The following is a 12309-nucleotide window of genomic DNA, read 5'->3' as shown; positions in this document are numbered from 1 at the left end:
GTAGGAGCGAGAGGCCCGGCCGTAAGTGGGCGCAGCGCGGAGGTCCTCGGCGGCCCGGGCCCGCGGCAGACTTGGGGCGCGGGGATGCGGCGCGACGGGCGGATGAGGCCCGGCGAAGTGGTGGGGCCCGAACGCCGGGGCGATTGACAATCGGGAGAAATGGCTTCCCTTGGGATGCCGCCCGCACGCGCATTGGGGTTTAGCCGCCCCGCTGCGGGGCTGGGGCCGGGCTTCCACGCCGGGAGGAAGGATGGGCTGTGGGAACGGGGCGGGGGTCCCCCGAGTCCACGGGCTGGATTCGTTGTTTGGGGGGCTGCACCTCGTAAGGAAAGTGCCCGATCACTTGGCGTGAAGGGCATCCGAACCTTCCCCACCGCCGCGTGAGTGGTATTGACTTCAATTTTTGTCAAGTGGGGACATTAAAATATTAAAAACTCCCTATTGATTACAAGTGATTTCAAGCCCAACTTTTGGAAATAGTTTCAGAAATGAAATACTTTGCATTTTTAATGCACATTGTATAATCCATACTTGCGATCCTTTTGGGAGTGCTCCAGATGATTTTCTTCCCCCAGTTGTATCTTTTAGAACTATTCTAAGCAAAATCATGCTTTTAAGAAAACCTGAAAGATGCAACAGGAGGTTTTAAAAAAAAAAAGATTTTTATTTTCTTAGGCTAACATACAACTAACTTTCAATAAAAGAATTTCAGCTTTAAAACTTTTTTCTTTATTGTACTTACTAATAATTCATCAGAATGAAATATAACATTAATACTTCAATGTAATGTCTCTGGTAGTTAACAGTGTGCTTTTCTCTTAGTACATTTCAGCATCAGAGCTAGGAAAAACAGCGAGGAATGGCTGTGGAAGAACTTCAATCCATAATAAAGAGATGTGTAAGTAATTTCTTCTTTTTTTTCTTTTTGCAAAGTTAAATACCTGCCAAAATACTATGGGAAGGGCACAGATTATTTTTAATTACACTTTCTGTCACTCAAATTGTTTATCTTCTTTAATCCTTGCTTTTTTTGACCTTTGAAAAAGCATGAGGGCAGAAAGGCAGATTGGATTATTTGTCCATGTGACATACTCCTCTAAATAACCTTTAAAATATTTAATACTGGTCCTTATAGATTTTTTGACACAGGATTTCAAGATCATTTATTAGAGTATTTATTAGGTTAATCATAATTTTCATATATATGCGTATGAAACTTACGCAACTTACCTAGAATTTTCACAGATAAAATAAATCAAGTAGTTATTTCATTTTTATTTGCCTGAACATGTTTTGTTTTGTTTATTTTGTTTTTGCCAGCAAATCCTAGAAGAGCAAGACTTCAAAGAAGAAGATTTTGGCCTATTTCAGTTAGCAGGCCAAAGATGCATAGATGAAGGGCACATAGACCAGCTATTAGAAGTTATTCAAAATGAAAAGAATAAGGTAAGTATGATCTTTGTGTGTACTTTTCAGTCTTTTACTAGGAAGGGAATAGTCACATGATGCTATTATTATTCATCCATTCATTTATTCATCATACATTTAAAAATCAACTTAAGCCCAGCTGGCATGGTTCACTGTTTGAGCATCAACCTATGAACCAGGAGGTCATGGCTTGATTCTGGTCAGGGTACATGCCCGGGTCAAGGTACATGCCCGGGTTTTGGGCTCCATCCCCAGTGAGGGGCGTGCAGGAGGCAGCTGATCAATGATTCTCTTATCACTGATGTTTCTATCTCTCTCTCCCTCTCCATTTCCCTCTGAAATTTAAAAAAAAAAAAAAATACTAAAAAATAAAAATCAACTTAAATTTCCATAGTAGGAAACTGGAAAAAAAAAAAAGAATTAGGACTATTAGTATATTTTAAGATACTTTCAGTCTGGTGGAAGAGATAAACATGTAAACAACTAGAGAATAACTGAAATAAGTGCTACAGTTAAAGTATAATTAAAGTACTTTAGAAGAGCAGGGATTAATCCTGGTTAAGCAACAAAAGTGGCATTTGGATCATTAATTTACTTTGAGAAATATAACTATCAGGAAGGCTAGAAATTCATTTTTGGTGATTAGCACATTCTTTTCCTCCAGCCAGTTATATATAGAAAACCAAATATCAAGTAAGTTAGTATTTTGACATAAGGAGAGTTGGATAACCTTACTGACCAGTATCATCCAGCTACAGTTATCTGAGAAGTCCATTCCCCACAATGGAAAAGTATGTTTTTTGGATCAGAAACAACTTTTTTTCAGACACAGTTTTGGCAACACTGGTGAATTTTGTGTCTTTGGACTTCTCTTACACAAGGGAAGACTATCTTCTTTCCAGGAACACACTTTGTTTTTCATTTATAGTGCTGTTTATTTATACAGAAGTTTTCTTTGTTGCCATTGCAGTCTAGTCATGCTGACCTGTGATTATATCCAGGGCACCTTGATTGTGTTTAGGAGAAAAAATTAGGACATTTTATTTAAAGCATTTATTTGTTTGTTTTTTAAATATATTTTTATTGATTTCAGAGAGGAAGGGAGAAAGAGATAGAAACATCAATAATGAGAATCACTGAGTGGCTGCCTCCTGCACGCCCCCCATTGTGGATCCAATCCAGGACCCTGAAGTCCACAGGCCGAGGCTCTATCCACTGAGCCAAACCAGTTAGGGCTAAAACATTTGTTTTTGATGTGTTTACAGTTCCTTTGTAGCCCAAAATAAAGTAAATGTAATGTTTTCTTTAACTCCTTGAGGATAATCTTTGAAAGTACCTTACTTTTAGCTAATAATAATAAAATTAATGATAGCTAATATTTATTGAGTATTTACTATGTGCCAGATGCTGTCTTAAGTGCTTTACACCTGTTAACTCATTTAGCCTCTCCAGAATCCCATAATGTACTATTATTAAATTGATTTTGTAGATAAGGAAACAGTTGCTGAAAGGTAAGTGACTTGCCCCCAAATCCAGGATTTAGACCTATGCAGCCTGGTTTCAGAACGCCTCACCACTCTGCTCTGCCTCCAGTTATCACCATATCGCACTTGCAAGGAAGTTTTAGAGTACACCAGAGGGAATTCCTTGATTGTGGGGGTGAGAGAGAGTGAGGCATCAAAGATGACTGGGTTTCTTGCCAGGTGACAGAGTTAAGATTGATTAAGATTTACTATTAATCTGCTTTATGTGAAATGTTTTTCTGAGAAAGCCATATGAATAGTTTGTCCTAAGACACTGTAGTGCCAGGGTTTCTCAATATTGGCACTATTGATATTTTATAGCAATCCTTACCCCCATTAAATGACAATAAAAAATGTCTCCAAACTGCCACATATTCACTGGTAGGTAGGGAACAAAATTGCCGCCATTGAAAACCACGAGTATAGTGGGAAAAACATGGGGTTTGCAGCTGGCCAGACTTGTATGTAAATCCTGGTTCTATCACATGTTAGTTGTTGGACATGGGCATGTCAGTAATCTCTAAACTTGAGCATTCTCTTTTGTCAATTAGGGATAATAATCTTACCCTATAAGTTTATTAATATTAAACTAAACAAGTTTTAGTTCGTGGATTGTCATTATTTTCCCTTCCTCTTAACTATTCACTATTTACATAATGACTGGATACCTTGCAGCTAAGATTATATTTGTAAAATATTTTATCAAAATTCTTTTTTTTTAGCTCAGTTACACAAATCTTATTCAAATCTTAAATTTATCTTACAGTTAATTATGCTCAGAGACTCACTTATAGGGAAGAAAGGGAAAGAAGTACTTAGTTGGCAAAGTAGTCTCATAACAACTAGTTAAGTTTTAAAAAGTGAGATAGGCACTCATTTGTGGAATATAATGAACGTTATAAACTGATGAACAAAAATAGATACAGAGACAAAAAAGCATTGAACAGACTGTCAAACTTGGAGGATGGGGGTAAGAGATCAACCAAAGGACTTGTATGCATGCATATAAGCATAACCAATGGACACACACTAGGGTGGTAAGGACCTGTGCCAGGGGTGACGTTGGCCCCAGGGGGAGGTCAATGGAGGGAAAAGGAGACATTTGTAATACTATAGATAATACTTTAAACAATAAAATGAAACTTTTTTTAAAAAGTGAGATAGGCTTATTTAATAAGTAATGGTGGAGTAAATATTTAGTAATTTTGAAAAAAATAACTGTATAACAAATGCCTGGTTAGTAAGGACCTAAATATTAAAATCCAAGCTATACACACAAAAAAACCCCAGAATAAAACAGAAAAGAGTATCAAATCTTTGATGGGAGGATACTTTGTTACACTTAAAAAGTAGCAGACATCTTACAACCTGTATTTATGGAATACCTATTTTGTAATAGGCCCTACTCTAGATGCTGAGAATAGAAATAGCAGAACAAAAATCAGTGCCCCAGTGGATCTTAAATGCTAAGGAAGATAAGATATGTACATGATAAATAAATTATATAGTATGTTAGAAAGTGGTAAACACCATAGAGAAAAATAAAGCATGCTTAGGGCTTGGACTGTTGCATAGAGATTTAAAGGAAGCAGGGGTATAAGCTATGGGACTATCTAGGAGAAGAGTGTGCCAGGTAGAAGAACTAACTAGTAGGAAAAGAATATTCAGAGAGATCAACTGAGCTGTTTTTCCCTTTAGGTAAGAAGCATGATTACTTTACTATTAGTTTTTAAAATATTTAAGTTTTCATTTTATACCATAGTTCCAACATAATTCTCATTAAATACAAAGAAAGATGAAATAATCTGTTTTTAAAAAACTTAAATGAATGTTTATAGATCTAAAGAGGGAATTTCATTCTAGAACTAAAAGAAGAAAAGGAACCAACAACAACAAAAAATCAATATATTTTGCTATTTAAAAATAAGGACCAAAACACCAAATGATTATTTGTCATAAATACATCAAAATGAATATTAACGTCTAGGAAACACATGCAGATTGATAAAAGTTTTTTTTTTAAATTGATTTTAGAGAGGGGGGAAAGGAGAGAGAGAGAAAAAACATTGATGTGAGAGAGATACATTGATTGGCTGCCTCCTGTGCCCCGACCGAGGATTGAACATGCAACCAAGGTATGCGCCCAGACTGGAAATCGAACCCATGAGCTTCCCGTGCACTGAATGATGCTCCCACCAACCGAGCCACACTGGCTAGGGTGATAAGTTTTTTTTAACTAAAATGTTCATTTAATAAATGAGCAAAGATGGAAACAGATATTATTTCCTCTCAAGAACTGTGTGTTCATGTACACTAACATCTTCTGTCGCTTGTTCTCTAGGACATGTTAAGTCTTATACATTTACACATTGACTTTGCAGAGCCTTTAATGTATTTCCCACCTATTTAGGCCTGACAGACTTCTCTGTTTCTCTAACAAGTCTTAGCTTAGCCATTGCCTCTTCTGGGAAACCTCTCTTGCCTTCCCCAGATGGAAGTGACTATTCTCCTGCTATACCTTGTACTCTACTGATATTACCTTACAAGGTTGGGGTGACAGAGGGGGTATTGTACCTATTTGTCCTCTTTTTAGATATTTCTTTTTTTATTACAAATGAACTAGAATGTGAACTCTGAGGAGAGATCTTAACTGATGTGTTCCTTGCTTTATTGCTAGCATGTAGAATATTCTAGGGACATGATATAGTACATGCTTGATAAATATTGATGAGTTGAAATAGAATGCCGGCCAGAGAAGTGGAATATTTTGTTGATAGTTTTGAAACTCAGTGATTTTGGTAATGAATGTGAACCACTAATTATAAAGATAAACTTTTACTTGTGTGGTAAGCATTCTGAAATATCTTTGAAAATAGAAGCACTATGTATGTAGGAGAGAAAATTAATGAAATGGCACCTTCTCCTTTTACATAAGTTACATGATTATAATATATTTAGAGATTGTCCAGGGAACTTTAAAAGGTTTGTGATCATTGGCTAGATTTCTTTGTGGTAAGGGAGTAAAATTCTCCATGAAAATTAAGTACTTGCTCATATTAAGCTAATGAATTCTCTTGTTGGAAATAGAGGACTTATTTAAATCTTGGGAAAAACCAACTTACCTGATTAAAAGTTAGTCTGCCTTTTCTCAGTGAAAGTTTTAAAATATTGATTATCTGTTAGCAGCCAACCCTAGGAATTCAGTGGTGAAATGTAGGATCTGCTTGCTTCATCTTTTCTACTTAGAGGAAATTCTAAACTCCAAGTTATGAAAGCTTTTTTTTTTTTAAATACATTTTTATTGATTTCAGAGAGGAAGGGAGAGGGAGGGAGAGAGACAGAAACATCAATGAGAAAGAGAGAGAATCATCAATCAGGTGCCTCCTGCATGTCCCCCACGGGGGATTGAGCCTACAACCTGGGCATGTGCCCTTGACCGGAATTGAACCTGGGACCCTCAGTGTGCGGGCTAACACTTTATTCACTGAGCCAAAGAAAGCTCACTGTGAGCATCCTGTAGATGGCAGTATTTGTTTTACTTTGAAAATGTTATTACAGGTCATCATCAAGAATATGGGCTGGAATCTTATTGGTCCTGTTGTTCGATGCCTTTTATGGAATAATAAGGAAGATGATAAAAGAAAATATTTTCTGATGCTTGATTTATTGGTAAAGGTAAGTTAACAAAACTAGGTTTTCTGTCACAATACGCATCAGTATTTTATAATTTTATTTACTGTTTAATACCTGTTTTGTTTTTGGTGAGAAAGCTTTTAGTTGATGAAAATGCAGGAGGGAACTCTGAAGAAAGGTGCAACCTTATTGATTGGATGGACAGGTCCATTTCAGTTTCTCCAAATTTTCTGGATATAAGAATTGTCTAACCTCATCTCAGACCCACTAATGTAGAATCTCCAAGAAGCTCTATTTTTAATAAGTAATTTATTGTATAGATGTGGAACTCAAAGCTTAGAGAGGTACTTCACGGCCACACTGATCTTTTGGCAACATTGGAACTAGATTCACATTTCAGTGCTCTCTGCTCTGTGATATGTTCCCTAAAAGTACATGAAAAACCCAGTCACAGTGAAAATAGGAATAGGGAGTAGATTAGTTGTGACTGACAACTTTAGAAAGCAGCTCTTGACAAAAGGTTTGAATTATAAGTAAAAAATGATGATCAAGAAAGATAAATTCTGAGAAAAATGACGTTATAAGAATCTACTTAGAGATCAGTGCAAATAAATAAAAATATATACCTTGAAAGAGGGAACTCCATCTACATATTAAGTTATTAACTAAAAAGGCTCTTTAAAACACAAAGCAAGTGAGGTCATAAGATACAGCCATGCTCAGAAAGGACAAAAGAGACTGCGTTTATTTAAATAACATCACAATGTGAGATAAAAAAGATCCACCTGCTGGGAGCTCTGGAGGCACCTTCAGAGTAGACAGGGAAAGCTCAAAGGAAACAGCTCTGGTGATCAGACTCCCTTCACATTCCTTTACCTTTTCCTTTGGCCAGGAATTTAAGTCTCCAAAATGTAGTTGTCTATTATAGACCCTTTAACTTTTGACTTCTTGTTTTACATTGATTTGACAATCACAGATTCGGTTTTCTGTTATATTTTTTTAGCAAATGTATGAGGTGTTTTACTGTTAAGCAAAAAATAATTGTGTTTTCTCAGTATATGCCTTCTTTTAAAAATAGTAATCATGTGGCTTTAAATACAACTTGTATTAAACAGGTTCAATTGTGAATATTTTTATAGTTATGTAATCCAAAGGAATTATTGTTGGGTTTGCTTGAACTGATTGAAGAGCCCTCTGGAAAACAGATATCCCAAATTATTCTTCTTTTACTTCAGCCATTACAAACAGGTAATGAGTATTTTGATATCTAAGTGCTTTTTATTTTCTGTGTAAGCACCTTGATGTTACTCCAAAATGTTAACAGTATACCAAAGTAAAGTTTATGGCTAATTATTGAATACTCTGCTTAAACTAGTCATAGCAATGCCAAGTGGAATCCAACTGCTCATAGAAAGATAACAATACCTGACTCAGAATGGGTACCCAGTAAATATTTTGTTGACAGGCATGCTGGTTTTCATGTACTATGTTGTAACTTAAAGCTTTTTGTCTAACCTTCCTATCTGCAAATTACATTCTAGAATTTTTTCTGTAAACACATTTAAAAGATTGCCTCTGTGGCGTCTGCAGTGCTCAGCCTAACAGTGTTGTGATAGTATGTTGGTTAAGAACAGTATCAGGCAGGGCATTGCTCACTCTCGGCATTGGGAGGTCAGGGTTGAGAACAGCAAGAGTGCTACTACGAAGAATGAAACAACAGGTGTGGAAAGAAAAGGCTTCATGGCTAAGTGCCATAACAGTATGGATAAGTAAGGGGTCTTGGCAAAGGCAGGCAGAATTTATCCCTGGAAACAGACTGCTTTTTAATTTTATGACCTGCATGTAATTTCAGAGTCTGATAGAGGGGCCCAGAATTAGAAATTAGAGTAAATTTGTTTTAAATGTGAATGCCTAGCAGCTTTATACCACTTGAAATATTCAGTATTCTAGAAATATTCAGTTTCCTATTTTTACAGTGTCTTGTAGTTTACAAGACACTTTCACTTATTTTATACTTACAATGCCAAAATATATGGGAAAAAGTGTTTCTGTCTTAAGTATGTAACCTGTTGTAAACATACCTAAATAAAATTTCATGGCATCTATTGTAAAGTGCCATAATTGTAACATGCTCCATTATTTTATGCACCACTAAGAAAGGGAATAAAAACACTGCCAATTAAGCTATGTCATCCTGATTCCAGACTTGTAAAATATGAAAAAAAGTGTTATAATTCTACATTAACTGTACTTGTCCCATGTTCAGTGTGCTTGATGAGGCTACCTCAAGTAACAACTTGGTCTCTGTTTTAGTGATACAGAAACTTCATAGCAACAAGTCATATTCAGTTGGATTAGCATTGTCTACCATTTGGAGTCAGCTATCTCTTCTTCCTGTTCCGTACTCAAAAGAACAAATACAAACAGATGACTATGGCCTTTGTCAGTGTTGCAAGGCCTTAATAGAGTTCACAAAGCCTTTTGTGAAAGAAGCCACTGATGACAAAGAAAACTCACTGGAAAATCAAAGGTTAAAGGATGAATTACTGAAATTGTAAGTATATTTCTAAGAACATTTCACAATGGACTTTAGTTCAGTTATCTTATGTTTCTTTGTTTTATTTGTTTGCAATGAAAATATAAATCTAGTTTCAAAATTTGAATTTTCAAAGAATATAGGGTTCAGTTGATATAACATGGGCATTTAATGAGGCATTGTTGTTTTTTAAAATTAAAAACCAAAATCCATTTATTTTGTTTGCTTTATATTTTATAAACTGCTTTTACTCATCAGAGTAATGGGGGTGGGGGGGGGGTCCCTCAGTCCGGCCTGCACCCTCTCCAATCTGGGACCCCTTGGGGGATGCCCGACTGCCTCTCGCAATCTGGGACCACTGGCTCCTAACTGCTCACCTGCCTGCCTGATAGCCTCTAACCCCTCTGCCTGCCTGCATGATTGCCCCCACCACCTCTGTCTGCCTGCCTGATCAGCCCTACTGCTCCCCTACCGGCTGATCGCCCCTAACTGATCCTCTGCTGGCTTGATTGCCCTAACTGCCTCTGCCTCGCCCTGCACCTGGAGCATGGATTCCCTTTTCCAGCAGGTTAGCAGGCACCTGGACCCAGGCTTCCCTCCCTCTGGACCAGCTGCAGGCACCCAGGACCCAGGCCGGCTTCACCCCGGCCACAGCCTCAGGGGACTGTGGGCAGGCGGCTTCGCCCAGGCCACAGGCACTGGCACCTGGGGCCACGGAGCAGGCAGCTTTTCCCTCTCCTGGCCGCAGGTGCATGTGCTGGCGCCAGGGACTGCGAGGCAGGTGGCTTGTCCCTCTCCCAGGCCGCAGGCACAGCTGCTGGCGCCCGGGACCATGAGGCAGGCAGCTTGTACCTCTCCCGGCCTGCAGGTGCAGGTGCAGCCGCTGGCACTCGGGACCACGGAGTGTGTGGCTTGTCCCTCTCCCGGGCCGCAGCCTGGCTGGTCCCTATTCCTCTCTCCCCAGTGTTGAGTGTCTGAGCCATTATGGCGTGAGAGCGTGATGATCATTTGCATATTAGCTCTTTATTATATAGGATGATGCACTGTTCAATATGGCTTTCAAGCAATTGACATATGGCTAGTCCAAATTATGATGTGCTGTAAGTGTAAGATACACTTGGATTTCAAATACATGTTATAAAAAAATACTAAAATACCTCAATAATTTTTATACTGATAGCATGTTGAAATGATAATATTTCAGATATATTTGGTTAATGAGATAAATTATTAAAATTAATTTTTCTTGTTTCTTACTATTTTTTTAATTGACTGCTGAAATATTTTAAGTTGTATATGAGGCTTGCATTCTATTTCTGTTGGACAGTAATGAACTAGATTATTGAATTACATGGACCAATAATTTTATTTTTAAAATTTAAGAGACTAAAACTACTGTTAGCTTTCTACTCTGTCAGGTTAGGACATTAAAATGTATTTACTATTTATGAAACCCATTATTTCATGAGAGAAAAGGTATGTTAACTAAAGAAATAGGAAAGGCTATATCACAGAATAGTTTGGTTTTTTAAATAAATACAGCTTTATGAAACATTACTACATTGTCTCGATTTTCCCTTGAGCTAACAAAAACTACATCATAGACTAGCATTGGTCCTCAGACAAACATTCAGTATCCATTGGTATGGTCCAGACACAGAACTGAATCCTACCACATTGAGTCTGGTGTTCTCATGCTCTTCCCATTACTAGAAAGAAGGATATTTCATCACCAGTTTGACAAGTCATTGAGTTGTTGGTGCTTATGTTATTTTCCATGTTAAATTAACTTAGATATGTTTATCAAACTAGGTATTTTATACTTAGGAAGTGTTATATTCATAGTTACCCATTTCTTATACCTTAGTTGTTTCAAAAGCTTGAAATGCCCTTTGCTGACAGCACAATTCCTTGAGCAGTCTGAAGAAGCTGAAAATGATCCTTTAAGGTCTTTTGCATCTGAAATAATAGTAAGTACAGCTAAATTAATCTGTTATAAAATATTCTGTAATCTAGAATGTCATCCTGCTGTATACTCATGTACCTTACCTGAGCATGTAAGTTAATATATTTATTAGTAATATGTATTTTTTTGTGGAACACAGGTAAACAAAAAGAAAATAAATAACATTAATGTCATTACCCAAATATAAACAAAAAGAAAATAAATAACATTAATGTCATTACCCAAATATAAATAACTAGAGGCCCGGTGCACGCCTGTACCCTCTCCAATCTGGGATGAGAGGTCCCTCAGCTCGGCCTGTACCCTCTCCAATCTGGGACTCCTCAGGGGATGTAAACCGGCAGTCAGACATCCCTCTCGCAATCCAGGACCGCTGCTCCTAACCGCTCAACTGCCAGCCTGCCTGATCACCCCTAACGGCCTCTACCTGCCTGCCTGATTGCCCCTAACCCCTCTGCCTGCCTGCCTGATCACCCCTAACCCCTCTGCCTGCCTGCCTGATACCACTCACTGTTCCCCTGCCAGCCTGATTGCCCCTAGCTGCTCTCCCCTGCCGGCCTGATCGCCCCTAACAGCCTCTGCCTTAGCCCCTGCCACCATGGCTTTGTCTGGAAGGATTCTGGAAGACGTCCGGTCTAATTAGCATATTACCCTTTTATTAATATAGATACTAGAGGCCTGGTGCACAAGTTTGTGCACGGGTGGGGTCAGGCTGGCCAGCCCCAATGGGAATTGATCGGACCGGCGGGGGGCGGGGCGCACAGAAGATTGGCCAGCCGGCCCCGCCCCCATTTGGGATGTGGGGGGCCAATCGGGGCCAGGCCAGCTGCGGGGAGGGGCTGCGGGAGGTTGGATGCTGGCTCGGGCCCTGATCAGGGATGGGGTTGGTCGGGGGGAGGGGCCACCAGTGGTTGGCCAGCCAGCCCTACCCCCAACTCAGCTTGGGGGAGGGGCCACCCCCGATTGGGCTGGTTGGCCTGCTGCAGTGCGCATCATAGCAACCAGTCATTCCGGTGTTCCAGTTGCTTGGCTTTTTTATATATATATATATATACATATATACATATATATACATATATATATGTATATATGTATATATATATATGTATATATATATGTATATATGTGTGTGTGTGTGTGTGTGTGTGTATATATATATATATATATATATATATATATATAGATTAATACCTTCCAGACTTCTTTTTGGTTTTTATAGTATA

General features: G+C 38.5%; 1 protein-coding gene across 5 annotated transcripts in view; it reads left to right on the top strand.

The window, feature by feature from the left end:
* The window catches only part of GLMN (glomulin, FKBP associated protein), a 49112-nt gene continuing 36803 nt past the window's right edge, over window positions 1-12309 (top strand). For 3 of the 5 annotated variants that reach the window (XM_023757649.1, XM_023757648.1, XM_023757644.1), the window contains exons 1-7: window positions 1-21; window positions 822-898; window positions 1321-1446; window positions 6510-6626; window positions 7724-7832; window positions 8898-9138; window positions 10988-11090. In XM_023757649.1, coding sequence (XP_023613417.1) covers window positions 860-898; window positions 1321-1446; window positions 6510-6626; window positions 7724-7832; window positions 8898-9138; window positions 10988-11090 — 735 coding nt within the window. In that variant the 5' untranslated portion in view covers window positions 1-21; window positions 822-859. The other 2 variants (XM_023757647.1, XM_023757646.1) reach the window with 2 other exon arrangements.

The sequence above is a fragment of the Myotis lucifugus genome, unplaced genomic scaffold, assembly GCF_000147115.1.
Source record: "Myotis lucifugus unplaced genomic scaffold, Myoluc2.0 scaffold_110, whole genome shotgun sequence".
NCBI lineage: Eukaryota > Metazoa > Chordata > Mammalia > Chiroptera > Vespertilionidae > Myotis > Myotis lucifugus.
This window is presented reverse-complemented; position numbering and strand designations above follow the sequence as displayed.